The 17,747-nt window shown below is 41.9% G+C and overlaps 1 protein-coding gene across 1 annotated transcript in view; it reads right to left on the minus strand.

Annotated features, from left to right (window-relative positions):
• The window catches only part of TMEM67 (transmembrane protein 67), a 989,409-nt gene that overhangs the window by 43,983 nt on the left and 927,679 nt on the right, over positions 1–17,747 (minus strand). The window contains exon 26 of the mRNA XM_078687042.1: positions 13,980–14,082. Coding sequence (XP_078543168.1) covers positions 13,980–14,082 — 103 coding nt within the window. The remainder of the gene's footprint in view (positions 1–13,979; positions 14,083–17,747) is intronic.

Here is a 17,747-nt window from a genome sequence, read left to right on the forward strand (position 1 = left end):
AGAATTCAAGAAACCTTTGATGCTTAGATAGAGTTTTTATACCCTACAGAAATGAACATAGGGCCCTAAGGCCTACGTTTTTATTTATTTGCGATTTCATACAACACTTGTTCAGCATGAAGCATTTGCGTGTTTTACAAAAGAATAGGGAAAAAACCTATCCTATAAGATGAAGGTAAAGTAAATGGTAGCAAGAAGGTGGAGGATTACAGAATGATCAGCTTATGGGAGTTTAAACATGTAAGAGTTAGTTGAGAATCATATAATTCACGTACAATCAAAATAGATGTGTTTTCAATGTTTTCATCAAGGCCATGAGGGTTCAAGCACTTTGTAGCTCGGCAAGGAGATAGTGGGTTCTAGACCTATGCTGACGGTTTAGGTTTTGCATTTAGGAGTTTCAAAGAACAGTGTGGATCTGATTCTTAGACCTCTTAGACTTTCTGAGATGTTTAGGAGATGGACTAGATAAGTGGGGTGGGTTTAAATTAATCATTTTGTAAGTGAGGCAAAAAAATTCTAAATTGCATCCTTGCTTCGATGAGAAGCCAATAAAGTTTACAGATGATGGGTGTGATGTGATCAAAGTTCCTGGTAGACGAGAGGAGATATGTTTGAGCATTTCCTGCATCATTTACAATTTATCCTAACCAGCCTGTGAGCCGAAGGCACCAAGCAGTAGAATGCAAAGTATCAAGTTTGTTGTAATGTGTCTGCACCCATGCTTAGTTTTTTGGTAGCCCTAGGTGCAAGACTGGACAACTCAGTGTGTTTAGGGCCCTGCAACTGAGGCCATTCCCCTCAAAAAAGGAAGCTCATACTCAAGTCTAACACCTTATTGGGGTTGTCAGAGTTCTGAGAAACAGTTAGTCTTGAGGTAATACATGGGAAATGGTTAAAGGAATGGGGACACACACCCAGGATGATATTACCTAGGGAATCAAATCTGGTGCCAAATATCTTAGAACTAATCAGTTAAGGACAAGATTTTTGGTTTGCACAGGTCATGTACTGGATTTAATGGCTCAAAGAGTTGGGACAAGTAACTGCAGTGATACGCCAAGAGATAACTAGCTACAATCGAGAACAGTGGGCGAAGGGCTAAACAGAATTTTCAAGCATTACTGGTCAATACAACAAGGCTGGTGGGGAAGAAGAAAACATTGGTTACCCTCTAGTACAGGAAACAAGGTGATGACCGAGCATTCTCTGGCGCTGCTCCTCGAATCTGGGATTGGGGATGGAATCAAGCTGTTCCACACACTATGAAGGCTCACCACACTAACAGTCCCTCAACCTCTGAATCTGGTCAGGTGAGCTGGGCTCTAAAAATCCCCCTGGCGTCTTGAAATCTCACTACCTTAAGGCATCTTTCATGAGGTTTCAGGTAACTTGGTGTGACAGCCTTCTGGATCAGGGCTCACGCTCTGCTCCTCTGCTCTCACTGAACACTGCAGCTTCCTCTTCTATAGGGTATATACCAGAAGCAGTATTAAGCAGCTTGCTGTATGATTAGCAACTAGAGTCCTGGTAAAAAAACAAACCTGAGGGGACCAGGGAACAATGTTGCAAGTTCCCTGAAAAGGGGATAGAGTTACGTGAAAGTCTATTGAAGGTTTCACAATTGCAGCAGTTGGACATAGCATCTAGAGGGAAGAATCAACTTTCAATACCTTGCACGGTGCTCCAAGGAAAGTGTTCCTCTGAATTGGGAAGCCCCTTATGGTGCTTTGAGAAACACCTGGGGAAAGGGTCATCAAAATTCAGCACTTATGGCTTCAGTTTCTTCAGTGTGGTACTCATGGTTGAAAGAGTAAGAGTTAGGTCTAGAGTCCTCACATCTGTATCACTTCTACAAACTCTTGAGCCTTGAGAGCCCTCGTAAAACACTGGCGAGCCAATGATGTTCAATGATACCAAATTCCACCTCAGCCCCATAGAAAAACATAGCCACAACTCTATTGTTTTAGGAAAAAAAAAAAAAGATTGGACATTAACGCCATTCACTATGTCATACTGTTTCTGGGGTCAAGCCTTGGCTGCTCACCCTCACTAACTATAGACAAGTGCCAAAGGAAGCACCTAGCTGATCCAACTTGAGCATAATATTCTCTTTGCCCGGAGTACACCAGTAACAGATAGCAGTACCTTCTCTGGAATCACTTTGAATGCAGGGCCCCGCCCCATGAAAAGACTTCCAGATTTGAGCATATGCTTACAGGCTACAGCATACATTTTAGAGAAAAATTGATGGAGAAGGGGCAGACACTCTGCCGACGCTCATGCTGTGGGACTTTAATTTCGATATTTGGAAATTAAAATATCTGTGCAATAGCAAGACCCGCAAAGCCACCTTGGGGATCCTCTTACTGAAACAAAAATGAGAACACACTTGGCCCAATATTTCTTTACATTTTAAAGCAGCCTAATTATCCTTTCTGTGAGAGTGTACCCAAAGGTCCTCAGACAAATAATTACAGTGTAAAGATCGAGTTGTGGTGGGTAGCCCATGTGCTGTGGTTACCCAAGTCCCTAAGAGAGGTGCCAGTGACCGAAATGTGGTATGTGAGGTAGATAATTATGGCTTGCCATCTAGTACTATGGATCTCCTCACATGTTAATTTTTTTAATTTATTTATTTTGTGTTTTATATAGTACGAACATGACCCTGAGTAGGGTGTCAGAGCGCTTTACATTTTCATTTACCAAGTCATCGGTTGTTGTACAATTATTTAGAGCAAAAATATCAAGCTTAATGTACATATATACAAACCACAAAAAGGTTAATGTTCAAAGAAAGGTAGCATGTAACTGATCAGGCAGGATCCATGATGCTGGCAAGCCTGTTGAGATTGTGGGAGGTATTTACTCAAATACAAGGATTTAGCTTCGTTTTTGAATGCAGAGATGGACGGGATTTTTCTACAGTTGGGAGGGAGAGCGTTCCAGAGTGGAGGAGCAGCGCCAGAGAATGCTTGGTCATAAGTTCTTTTCTTACGAATATGGGCCGGTTTCAGTAGTAGATCTCCATGGCTCCTAGAGATATGGCATCCTCCAGATAAAGTGATTTTCTGGGCTAGGTACACAGGTGTTCGGTAATATACCGCCTTGTGAGTGATGCATGCCAACTTAAATTGTACTCTTGCTTCGTAGGGCAACCAGTTGAGAGCTTTCAAATGAGGGGTGATGTGGTCGAATTTTTCGGATCCTGTTATAAGTCTTGTGGCCGCATTAAGACAAGCTTTCAGTGGGGCTGTTGAGATCTTAGGTAGACCGGCCAGCGTTGTGCAACCATACTCTATCCTCGAAATGACAAGTGCCTGAACTGCTGTTTTGAGGTCTGACTTTTTTTTTTAAATGGTTTCAGTTTTCTGAGGTAGATTAAATGGAAACAGGCGTTTTTTGCCATTGTGTTAATATGTGATAGCATGTTCAAGTTTTTGTCCAGAATAATTCCCAAGGATTTAGTGGAATCAACAATCTTCGGAGTACAGTTTAATGCCATGATCAGATTGGTCCACTTCGTGGAGCTATTCTGGGGGAGATCAGCAGGAATTCGGTTATATGTGGGTTAAGCTTCAGATGGTTACTGGTTAGCCAATGATTGGTTCTCTTTAGTGCCTGGTTTATGATACCTATCTCTTCGGTCGATGTGACTTTGATGTACAGCTGAGTGTCATCTGCGTACATGTGGAAAGAGATGTTTACTCGCTGTAGTGTTTCCGTGACTAATTCTATGTACAGAATGAATAACGCCGAGGGTAGTGTGGATCCCTGTGGAACTCCGATTGTATTTCCGGATGAAACTGATAAAGTTTGGTTGACGTTGAATTTTTGCAATCTTTTTTCTAGGAAAGAGCTAAACCATTTTAGGATAGTACCCTCTACTCCCATTCTATTTTTAATGCGATCTAGAATGTTGGCATGGTTTACCGTGTCGAACGCCAACGATAGGTCAAGCAGGATTAGGAGACATGTTTCGTTATGGTCGAGGGCAAGTAGAGCGTTGTCCACGATGTGCAGAATTGCAGTTTTCATACTATGGTTACAACTGAATCTGGATTGGAAGTCATTTAGTAGATTGAATTTGGAGATATGATGGCTCAGTGGTTGTTGCACACATTTTTCCAGGACTGTGGCTAGCATGGGGATATTTGTTACTGGTCTGAAATTGTTTGGGTCAGAGGGGTTCTATGTTGGGTTTTTTATGATTGGAATAACTTGTCCAGTTTTTAGGCATTCCAGAATTGCGCCTTGTGCTAATGACGCTTTGATGATCTTTGACCATGGCGGGATGAGTAGATGGTTTATTGAGGACCAGTACATTGCAAGTTAGGGATCGTTGTAATGATTATTAGATTCATAGGTCGAAATGATCTTTGCAATGTCAAGTTCATTGATTGGCTTGAATTCTGACCACCGGGCATTATTTTAGGTTTTTGCAACTCTGGTTGACATTGATGCTAATCTAGGGTGCTCTCGATGAATTCAGGGCATTCAGCTGCTTTTTTGAGCTCCACCTCCATTGAAATGGATTTCGCTGTGAAGAAGGAGGAGATGTCTTTGCTACTTAACATCATTTTTGCGGTAGTTGGAGCAGATACAGCAGCTTTATTAGATTGATCTTTAAGCAGATCGAAAAGTTTCCTCGGTCTGTTTTTTGCTTTATACAGTTCTTTTCTGAAGAAGTCATTTTTGAGTTTTGAATGCTTTTATTATAGGTTTTCCTGGACTGTCTTAGTTGAATTAAATGGGGCGAGGAAGGGTGTTGTCTCCATTTTTGCTCTGAGAGTCTGAGTGAGCTTCTTTCTTCATTTAGGGCACTGTTAAACCAAGGGTTTTTATCTGTGCCATGGATCCTTTTCAATTTTAGCGGGGCTATGTCCTCAATAATACTCAACATTGTGATGTTATAGTATTTCGTGAGGTCACTTACGTCAACCATTTACTAGGGGGTTGCAATTCTGTTTCACAGCGTGCTGCGACGTTAACCAAATTGAGTCCTCAAGTGTCACAAGTCCATTTTCTGGAATTAGTTGTCTGTGAAGACTTCCTAATTTTTATGAATGGTATTTGGAAGGTAATGAAGTGGTGATCAGACCAATCGCAGGGGGTAAATTCAATTTATCAATAGCTTTTTCTTTAGCTATGATCCAGTCTAAGGTAGATCCTTTGGAGTGGGTAGGTAGGTGACATTCTTGGACCAGTGATTGATCTTTAAAGAAGGCTTTAAGTAGAGTAATCTGCTTGTCAGCGTGACCCTCCCAATGTAAATTGAAATCTCCTAAGAAAATATCATTGGAATGCGGAGTAGAGTTTGCTGTGATGATTAACAATCCGCATAATAATTCAGGTATCTATTCCATGGTAAATGGTAAATTTCAACAGATCACTACAAAGTCCTGACAGACTCCGTGCTCTAAATGAAAAAGTTACCTTCGCTAACAATCGTTCTGGTGGATACTCTATCAACCTGCAGATGCTTCACTGGTTGAATAATCCCAGGTGTCCGACTGGATCTGGAAACTTCAAAGCTTCAAGACACCGACAGAGGTGCTTGCCTTGCATTACTGCCAAAAGGGACACCCGACAACGCCTCAAAGCCATACAGTACCCACTGGGACACAACAACATCAGTTTCCATCAATTGTTTCCTAGCCTTCAAGGTGAGCAGTTGGAGTGGCATGGATTAGAAATTCAGTGCCAACTTTAATTGGGACTTCTTAATCCGTTCCTTGTACTACATTTACCAAATAGGGAGTAGTGTGGGATTGGTGAGAAACCTACAGGTAGACAGAGTATCCACCAGAAAGATTGTTAACTAAGGTAAGAAACATTTTCTTCTGGTGGATACGTCTACCTGCAGATTCCTCGCCTGTTGAATAGATTCCCAAGCAGTATCTTTCTCAGAGGGGTATTTATGGATGCAATAGATGAGTAAGTCTTGCAGCACAGATCTCACAAAGCGTTCATTCCTGCGCAACTCAGTATCCAGGTGGTATTACTTGCCAAAAAAGTGCAAGGTTGCCCATGTTGCTGTCTTGCAGATCTTTGCAATTGGTACCCCACTTGTGAGGGCAGAAGACAATAACTTGGCTCTGGGGAAGTGAGCTCTTATTCTCTCAGGCAGCTACATTTTGGCATTACCATAACACGCCTTGATGCAAAGGATGATCCAATGTGACAACATCCTTTTCTGAACCACTTTTTCTTTTCTGCTGCCTGAGTACCCAACAAAAAGTTGGTCATCCACTCTGATGTCCTTGGTAAGTTTAAAACTGATCGCTGTTCGGAGATCCAGACAATGCAGCCATCCTTGCTCTTTTCATGGGATGGGGTATAGGAACAAGGTTGGAAGGTTGATGGATTAACTCAAATGAAATGGGGTCCCCACTTTCGGAAGGAAAGCAGACCCGATTCGTAACACCAGCTTGTCAAGGAAAAAAGATGTAAACGGCAGAGGGGTAATCAGTGCTTTCAGCTCACTGACCCACCTTGCCAAAGTAATGGGCACTAAAAACACAGTTTTCATAGTTAATAACCATAACTGACAAATGTAAAGCGGCTCAAACAGAGACCCAATAAAAGTTAAAACAAGGTTTTGTTCCCATTTGGGCATAGCAAAAGCAGTTGGAGGGTTTAGATTGGCCAACCCTGTAAGGATACTTATTTCAATGGGGACCTGAAAGGTTGTTCAAGGAAACAGAGGAACACTGATGACATGGACACGTAACCCTTTACAGTGCCCACCACACACCTTCTCCGAGTCGGGGAAAGTGTAAATGGTACGACCTGCAACAATATGGTTGTAAGGGGTCCACATTGTTGTCTGAGCACCATGATAAAAAGCTGCTCCCTCTCCCTGAATATACAGATTTTGTGGGGGTGCGATGAGCTGATAAGATAGCGTTCACCACCTCCACCATGGAGGGCAGCTGAAGCGGGGGACATAGGGGTAGCGCAGAAGGTCCGCATACCAAACCCCCATTGGCCAATTCAGACTAATAAAGATGACTCAAGCCCGGTCTTGGCAAATCGTCCCCAGAATACGAGGAATCATGGGTACTGGAGAAAACAGAGTGCAGCTGAAAGTTCCACATCAACTAAAAAAGCATCTGCCAAGGCTCCCCTCGATGGATACTAGAGGGAGCAGAACTGCTGGACCTGACTGTTTTCCAATGAGATGACCAAGTCCACTTGAGGAGTCCACAGGGCTCCTTCAGGCAGAAGACGTCACTCGTGGTTGGCAAGAGAACACCAGCTCATGCTGTTGGCTCCGACATTAAAACCCAGCCAAGATAACCAAATCCCCTGATGTTTTGCCCAAGACCACAGCCTCAACGCCTCTAAATACAGAAGGTGAGACCCTACCCCCCTTATTTCTTCACATACGACAACAGCTGCATTGTCCATCAATCTATCGATAGACCAACCTTGGATGGATGGGGAGGCCCTGAGTGCTATCCACACTGCTCCAGCTCTAGCAGGTTGATATGAAGCACCTGCTCCTCCAGAGACCAATGACTTCTGATCTCCAGATGAGAGTGGAGGTATTTGTTACTACTGTGGCCACAGCTGGAAGCGACTGAAGGGTGTCCTTAAATCATGGTTCACCTCAATCTACCCCTAAACTGCATTTGCACCAGTGGCCCAGGAGACCGCAATGGGGTCTTCTAGATCACCCCTGTGTTGAAAGCACTATCCGTGGAGGCACTACTGCAGAGTCCTCATGTGTCAATGTGTGTGCGTGACCAGAAAGATACAGGAAGCTAGCAGACCTGGCAGGCATAAGACCAACATGACTGGGACTCATCTTCCATTAAGGCTGGAATCATATTCTGGATGTCGTGGATCCTCTGAGGAGGAGAAAAGGAACAGAGAATGGAGAAGGGTCCAGAATCGACCCTATGAAAAGGAGATGTTGGGAGGGCTGTGGGTGAGATTTGGATCTGTTTATTGAAAAACCCAGGCCAAACAGCAGGCTTGTCGAAGACTGCAGATTGTGCAACACCAACTCCAATGACATTGCCTTCAGCTACCAGTTGTCCAAGTATGGGAAAATTGGGATATCCGATCATCTCAGAGGGGCCAGAACCATTGCCATCACCTTGGTGAAGACTCGACGTGCTAAGGTCAAACCAAACAGGAGAACCACAAACTTGTTATGAATGGAACCCAACCCAAAACACAGGTATTTTCAGTGCAATTGAAGAATCGGCATGTGGCACTTGCGCATCCTGCAAGTCAAGCGACAATATTTAGCTTCTTGGTTCCAATGTCAACAATATCTGAGCTAGAGTCAGCATCTTGAACTTCTCCTTTTGGAGGCAGAGGTTGAGGACCCTGAGATCAGATGAAGACCGTTATTCTTGGTAACAAGAACATTTTGTAAATAGCTTCTCCCCATCTGCAGCTCTGCCACTAACTCTACTGCTCTTTTCAGTTGGTGTTCCGTCACCTTTTGTTGAAAGATGGAGTGATGGTCTTTGGGGAAGGAGGAAGGAGGAAGGTAGCGGGGGAAAGTGGAGCTTGTTGGAAGGGTAATGTATACCCACTTTCTATTATCTGAAGGACCAACTGGTCTAAAGTAATTGCTTTTCAGGCTGGAAGAAAGAAGGACACCCAACCTCCCACAGGTTCTAGATGTGCTGGGAGAAATAAAGTAAACCTGCTTTTCCTGTGGTGCAAATGAAGAGGCAGCGGTTTGATGAAAGGATGCCCAGTCTTTGCCTCTTGCTACCTGTGTAGTGCAGAGGGTTTTGTATTGGAGGGAGGGTCTGGCACTGGCGAAAGCCGAACACTCTAGCGAACCCTCAAAAACAATGGAACTGTCTGTAGTTTCTTTGAGGCTGAGGCTGCTGGAGTCCCAAGGACCTGGCTCTAGCTTTACTTGCCCAAAGCGATCTAAGGCTGCATTAGCTTTGTCATTGAATAAGCACACACTATCAAGAGGAAGATCTAGAAGAGTGGACTGTACGGATGAGGAAAACCTGCCATGTAAAGCCAGGCATGGCAGAGGACTGTTACTGAAGGCCATGTCAAGGCCTGATTTGATGTGGTATAAGGGTCCTGTCCATCCCTGATGATCTTGGAAAAATTTGATTTTTTTTGTCATCCCTAACACGATGAACTGGGCCATGTTCTGAAGAGCATGGGTGTATCTTGCTGGAAGACATGGCTTTTGCCTAGCCTCTATACGCTTCAATTCTCAGACAAAAGGGGTCAACAGAAACGTCCCCGATATTTGTCCGGAAGAGCAAGGCTCTCGGGAGATGTGTGAGTGGATAAGAAGGAAGGATCCCCTGGAGCTAGTCAATAGCATCTCACTACTAGTCTATCCACTGCTAGGGCTGAGGCAGGCTCCTCCTATGCCATCATGATGGGTCCTAGAACGACATCATTAAAAGGGAGAAGACATTCAGACATTCAAGCGGAGTACAGGAGAACCTCTGTAAGGAAACTGGTTTTAACATCCAAGGAGGGAAGTGTCAAATACAGCACTTCTGTGGCCTTCCTCATGAAGGAGTACAAAGACAGCGTCTGGCGTTGGAGGGCCTAGAGGAAAATCCAGTTCCAGCTCTAGAGAAGTATCCAAATCACTTGCAGATGAAAAGTCCTGCCAATTTAGTCAGTTGTTCTGCGTCTTCCCCAATACAAAGAGATTCGGAGGATCAGCATCTGACACAAAAATCTCAGGGATCCTTTGACCATAGGCCATTTGCTCTTGAGAGTACTCCTCTTCTTTCAAGAGTATCTGGGCCCCCCTCCTGGGCTTATGCTCAGGACGGGCTCGATTGGACGAAGAGGTGGTGCTGGCGGCATCATGTCAAGTGCAGGTGCATCAAACCAGCACTACTGACAGAGGTGATCGCTTCAGTGGCCTCTGAGGGGGACTGGGCCATAGAGTTTGTGGCAAAGGAGGAGCAGTATACCTTTGTGGCAGTGTAAAAGAAGGACCGGAGCAGCAGTTGCTTGAGGTGTGGTGCTGAATGGTGCAATAGTTGGAGTCAGAGGCATGAAAAATGAAATGCCAAATGGCTCCATATGGCCCAAAAGCGCACCATAGGTGACTGCCTCATGGGCAAAAATATTAAACATTGCTGTCCGGTCAGTACCCAGCTCCAGGAAATAAGGATAAGTAGGAGTCAGCAGTGAGCCTAGTAGTTCCGGGCTCGGTCTGGTTCTGGTATCAGAGCTGAATCACTATGTGGAGCCGAATCTGCTAACTCCACAACAACCAACTCCGGCTCCGAGGATGACGATCCATTGGGAGGAAAAGGCATTGAGGAGACTTACCTTTATGTGCTTCTTTTGTTTTCTATGTTTCTTTTGCTTTCTGGATGAATGAGAGGTGACCTCAAACCAGTCTTCTAACAATGTCGGCCTTTCCTCTCATTGAGGGTCTCAGGCGTAAACAGTTGAGCCTACCGTTCTTTGATCTCCTTCATATGCATACTAAGGCATGACTAACAGGACATGGAGTCATTGTCTGACTCCAAGCACCAGAGACAAAAAACAGTGGGGATCGGTTATGGACATCCGTCATTCACAATCTATACAAGGCTTTGAACACCAATACAATATCAACAACAATAATATAATGTAACAAAAATATTGTCAAAAATATTGTTTAGAAAAATATCGAGAATAAAAGATGGTATCACACTAATATTGTTAAACAACATACACAGATATCGTTTTTAAACATATATATTTAAAAATAGTAAATCTTAAATATTTTAATATAATGTAAATGGAATACATTTAAATATGTAATACTATATATACATATATACTTATACAAACACGTGTATGTTTATGTACACACATATATATATATTGTAACAATATTAAAATATATATTTTTCATTAGAAATCTTTTGGTTATTTTTTAAATGTATTACTATGAAAAAGATACATATGTGTGTGTCTGTATATATATATATATATATATATATATATATATATATATATATATATATATATATATAACGGGAACATCTTTTTGAAAAAAGATATATATATATATATATAAACACACACAACAAATAAAATATTAACAAATCAATTGCAAAACATTAAAAATAGCAACAGAAAAAATATTTAGAAATGTAAATTCCCGAAAAGGCAATTACTAAACATATTATAAAATAAACAAAAAAAAATATATATATATATACACACACACACAAACAGTATAACATTTTAAAAATAAAACATGATAGATATATTTAAACATTAGGAAATGTATTGAAGTGTGGGAATAATAGGGAAACTGTTGTACTCCAGAGTAGTAACATTTACTATTGCCACTCCAGTCTGTGCAACATTAGGGAAAGTGTAGGACTTCAGAGGGATAAGATTTACTATTAACACTCCACTCTGTGCAACAGTAAGGAATGTGTTGGACTTCGAAGGGGTTAACATGTACTAGTCCCACTCCAGTCTAAGCAACAGTAGTGAAAGTAGTTCACTTCAAACACTTTACATATTTGAATAACCCTATAAATTTAGAACAAATATGACATTCTTAATATGAACATAATTAAGAACTGTTTATTGTGCTGAATATCATTTTTTTAAACTCATTTTAGTACAACAAGTGATGGTAAAACAGAAACATGATAATCTGAAAAATAAAAGACTGAGATGAAAGTGATTTGTCTATGCTTATGAGAGTGACATCACCTGGTCTGCAAGTTTAAATGCGGGAAAAAATTGCACATTAAGTTAGGTTGACAAAGGCTGTGGGCAGCCGAAACGTGTTCCTATACTATTGGCAAGAGCTACAAATAAAATGGATATTTCCTACAGACTAGATTTCGGGATTTCTCTTAAGTAGAGGAAAGTTTGTGCAGTTTTAACGAGGCATTTGCGGTATCGCCCCTTTTCTGCACCACCAACGATTTGGATGCACGCAAGCAAATCTACAAACTCAGGAGGAATGTAAACAAAAAAAACACACACACACACACACACACACACACACACACACACACACACACACACACACACACACACACACACACACACACACACACACACACACACACACACACACACACACACACACACACACACACACACACACACACACACACACACACACACACACACACACACACACACACACACACACACACACACACACACACACACACACACACACACACACACACACACACACACACACACACACACACACACACACACACACACACACACACACACACACACACACACACACACACACACACACACACACACACACACCAATAAATTATCAGTTTAGAAAAACAAACTATTTATTTATTACTTACTTAAGTTACCACACCATACCCCTACAAGCCTAGCAGCCCACACTTAAAAAATAACTCAAATAAATAAGTATAACACAATTTACATAACTGATAATCAATTAACTAATTAATTACCAATTAATAAGTATGTTTTAATTATTACTTACCGTCCCACATTACACCCCTACAGACCTGGCAACCCACAACTAAAATAAATCAGTATTACATAATGTAGATAATTATCAATTATATAATTATAAATAACAGTTATTACTTAACTTCCCACTCTATGTCCTTAGAAACCCATCAGCCCATACCTTAAATATAACTAAAATGTAAAGCTATTACCCAATTTACATAATAATCAATTACATAATTAATACATCAATTGTTAATTATAACTCAACTTCTCACCCAATACCCCAACAAACCCAGCAACCACACCTAAAATATAACTAAAAAATGGAATTATTACACAATTCACATAATTTATCTTCAATTAAATGATTAATAATTAGCGATTAATTATTGCATAACTTCCCACCCTATACCATAGACCTAGCAATCTGCTACAACAACATAAATTACTATTAGCAATTACATAAAAAATCACTTAAAATTAAAAACTAGATTACAAAATATTAACAATTATACAAACAGTAATAATACATACAATTAATATATGAACTAAAACACATTAAGATAATTAAAAATGAAATGCTTTACAACTATATTATTACCAATACTGATATTACTTACCTGAAAAAAAATTATGTTCTAGCCAACGATATTTCTGCATCACGCTATTATTGTATCACAATATTTTTTCCCAATATTTCGGTCTCCCGATATTTACAATTACATTTTTTGTCCAAACACCCAAGTCTTCAAGCCTGAATGCTTTGGGAGAGACAAATAATTTTTGTGTGAAAATGCTCACACAACTCTCACAGAGAACAAGCTCTGGATCCAGACCAAAGACATGGAAAAAAGGGGACTGATGATGATGCACCAGGATGGGTGCTGTACGGCTTTTTAGCATTGTCTGGCATCACTTCTGGCATCAAAGCCAGTGATCCCTGCCAGCATCTTGGAGCTTTGAAATGTACGCATCCAGTCTGACTCGAGGGATTATTCAACTTGTGAGGAACCTGCATGTTTTGGTATCCATCAGAATTATTCTGCTACGAAATGCGGCCATATTGTAACTATAAACTGTTGCTCTTTAAAACACTTCATGATAAACAAGCCACTAAATGTAGGCATTTTGAGGGAACATTAATAGTGTGTGTAATCTTGATGGGAAGGGAAAGAGTTCTGCAGCAGTGTCTTAAGGATTACATGTAGACTCTGTGTGCCGTAAAGTAAGGAAATTTAAACCAGTCAGCTTTAATTAATTAACAACGGATCTGATTTAATTATTTGTCATTCTTAGCTCAAATTCACCCACAGTACAAGGTAAAAACAGACGTAAATAATGTTTCAAAGTAGGTATTCTACTTGCAGTAAACAGATGTGATTTATCTAATGCTATTTTTTTTATTCTATCACAAAATTTAAATTAATAAACTATTGTCCTACTGATTGTGAAGCACATACAGTTACTGACAAAAACATGGCATGCATAACCTTCCACCTCATAAATGTCTCTATGTATTAAAAAATCAGGGATCATCATACCATTATAGAAGATGCTTTTGTCATAAGGTTCCATAAACTCCATCCCAAGAATTTTCTCAAGCCAAAGCTTTTCCTTTACAATATAATCCATTTCCTTATGACTCTAGGATACAAACAGAAAAAATTTGCAAAACCATTAACCGACTCCTCAATGACCAAGAGTGTGGAGTGTCCAAAAGAACAAGTTACTTACCTTTGGTAACGCTCTCTGGTGGATCTAACCAGTTTCCTCACCTTTAGAATATCTGCAGGGGCCAGACAATTAAGATGATTTTAACTGAATTGCTACTATGCGCTGGTAGATGGCATAATGCGGACCCCGGTCTAATTCGTTTCAGACTAGAACCCCTGCACGCTGATATCAGTTACTTTCTTGACTTTGACTACATCCTCGACCACACCACAGAGCCCAACAATAGTCAGTGATACCAGTGTACAGCTCCCTAGAATGGGATCTTTTTAGATTGGAATGGAGACCATTTCACAGAACGGAGTGGCAGAAGCTGTTAGATAGTCTCCCCACCAGCAACAGCAGTACCAAAGGCAAGCAACGTGTTGTTCTAAAGGACATTTTAAAAAGCAGATTTCTCAACCTTAGACTAGATACCAAAGCAGAACATCCCAAGGTGGTCGACCTCTGGAATGGGTGAAATGCCCTTCCAGGAGGTAGAGGGAATAGTGCTTCGTCAATGTGTCTACTGATGCCCATGTCTCAGTCTAACAGCTGTCAAGAACAGGCACTCTGTGTGTCAATGTAGTGGTAGCAGTCTTGGACCTGATAGCATGGCCGTCAATCCTTCTGGAGGCTACTTCTTGGCAAGTGAATAGCACATCTTGATAAAGTTATTTTCTACATTGTCTTGATTTTCTTTGCCCAAGAGAACCCCACAAAGAGCTGACTGCTCACCCAAAGGTCTTTGGGGCAATTTATGTAAAAGCTTTAAGTTTAATTAGGGTCCACCCCTCTTCCACGGGGTCGGGTTGGGAAAGAAATGCTGGAAGAGTGGTGTATTGCCGAACTGAAAAGATGCAATAATTTTCGGAAAAAAGGCTGCGTTGGTCCGTAGTACCACTTTGTTTGGTGAAAGATGGCATAATCCAGCTGCAACAAGAGAGCTTGCAGTTAGCTCACAAGATGAACCAGAAAAACAGTCTGGAGACATACTGGACAGCAGTGTATGGGCTTGAATGGCATGTACATGAGTAAAGTAAGAACCAAATTTAGACTCCACTGTGGCATCACAAAGATTTTGAAGGAATCATGAGTCAAACCTTTTAAGACCTTGTCACAACAGATGATTTTAACAAGGATGACCGCTCTAGCACACGCAAAAAAGGCAAAAAGGGCTGACAAATAACATTTAATAGTAGCCACAATTTTTTGCTTGGCTATGGATAATAAAAACAACAAGACACCATCAGTTTGGCCTGTAATTTGTTGTGTATTGCAGGTGCCACACCAGGTTACAAGCTTGTTGCAGAGCCCTGCATAAATATTCATTGTAGAGGGATACCATGCAGAAAGGATAACATCCATAACCTTGGGAGGAGGCTCAAATAGTCAACTGGTGCTGCTCAATCTCCACACAAAAGAGGTGCAGATTGCTTGGCTTCTGGCTGACTATGTCAGGCTGCTGCAACAGAATATCCTTCCAAAGCTTTAGCCTGATTGAAGGACAGATACACAAATCTCCAGAAGTTCTGAGTACCACACTCTCCTTGCCCAATCCTGAGTCACTAGGATGACCTGATGGCTCCTGATCTTCAGAACTTGGGGCAGGAGAAGCAGTTGGAAAGTCATACAAGATCCTAAGCTCCACTCTAAAGAGAATGTACCTTCGAGAGAGAGCCTTCATGGAAGTCCAAAATGCAAATATTTTGACGTTACATGTTCTCTGCAGTAGTGAAAAGATGTAACCAGGGTTTTCCCCTGCCATACCTCTGAGTGTAACCAGCATTCATGATCCAACAGGCACTGCTGGCTGAGCCTGTCTGTCCTGGCTTTCAAAGATCCCATCATGGAGTTTATGATCTGGGAAATGCCCTGGAGCACCTATCAGCTGGTACACCACCCAGGACCCCACCCCGTCCTCCTTGTTGCAGTACCACGTGGCAGTGGTGTTGTCCAAGAGAACATTAACCAGCCTTCCCATGAAGGATAGCAGGGCGGCCTTCAGAAGCAGGCGAAAATATCCAAATCAATCAGGTTAATATAAGGACGGGTTTTTGCCCAAGACCAGAGTCATCTGATCTCCACCTCTCTCAGATGACTCATTTGTCACCACTGTCAGCTCTGGGTGGGACAGGTGGAGAGGTCTGTTGCTGATCCAACTGAGGTTGAGCCACAACTGCAGGTCTTTTGCAGTCTCCTCCAAAACCTAGATGGTAGTCAAGATATCCCCTTGGTGCTTGGCCCATTGAGACTTCAGGTTCCACTGCAAAGCCTGCATATGTCATCAGGCATAGTAGACACACAAGATGCAGGATGCCAAGAGTTCCAAAAGCCGAAAAGCCACTCACAGGGGGGGTGGGGTAGTCCAGTCTTAATAAAATTAGTGCTGATCCAAAGGTTTTCGAAGAAGTCAACGGAATGCAAGGAAAGTTTCATGAGAACAGAACAAGATAGCAGTACTTTCTTGTTTGATTAAAGTAAGAGTCATCAAAGACTACATCAAGGTTTCTCGCCGATTTAACTGGGGCAGGAAGAATACCTTACTCCAGAGGCCACCAAGAAGCAGACCAGATGTTTGCTTGACTTCCAAAAATAAGGACCTCTGTCTTCTCTGCATTCAGACACTTGTTACTCATCCAAACTCCGACCTCCCGCATACAGTTTTGAAAAGGCCCACTGGATATTATCAGTTTTAATGACAACATTCCTAATGCCATCTGCATAAAATAAGGCAGTTGAACCAAACAATCTAATCAAGGATGGTAGAGGAGAGACATATAAACTAAAAACGTTGGGGCTCAATAAAGAGCCTTGTGACACCTTCAAAGGTAGAAAAACGGTTTGAAACAGTATTGATAACAAATCACCATCTTTGTCCTACTTAATAAAAAGATTGTAACAGCTGCAGGGCTTTGCTATCTGGGCAGGTTGCGTCACTAACATGGAGCGGCTCACTGTGTCAAACACCGCTGAGAGATCTAGTAATATAAGCACATCTGAGCTGCCCTTATCCACAATGCTTCTGATATGGTCACTGGCCGGTACCAGAGCTGCCTCCATCCTGTGGCCACTTCTAAATGTACGAGTTACTTACCTTCGGTAACGATGTATCTGGTAGAGACGATTCTAACCGGCAGATTCTTTAACGTAGAATTATCCCCAGGCGTGAGACTGGATCCGGAAAACTTTTCTGCCACAGCATCCCTGCACACCGGGGGGACGGCAACGCGTGACTCCGCCCTGACGGACCTCAGGTGAAGAAGGGACCTCAGGAGACAAATCCAGAACCCGGCGCCAGCGCGGCTCCGTGGAGTCCGCCATCGGTGCCGGAGTGGGCCCATGTGGCACCGGGCCGACTCATGCTCTCCAGGAGAATGGTAAACAACTACAAATTGCCAGTAATGCCACTTATTTAGTAAATTTGAAACATGATGAGGCAGAATAAAACTGACCCTTCTAAACCACTCTTTCAGTTTGCATTTATCAATTTATTTTTCAAAATGCGATTCAAATAATTTCAGTTCGAGGAACCTTTACAAAAATCTATCGTCACAAAAAACATTACACGAATCCCCGCTGAGAACCTTCACACATAC

The sequence above is a fragment of the Lissotriton helveticus genome, chromosome 4_1 (assembly GCF_964261635.1).
Source record: "Lissotriton helveticus chromosome 4_1, aLisHel1.1, whole genome shotgun sequence".
NCBI classification, from domain to species: domain Eukaryota; kingdom Metazoa; phylum Chordata; class Amphibia; order Caudata; family Salamandridae; genus Lissotriton; species Lissotriton helveticus.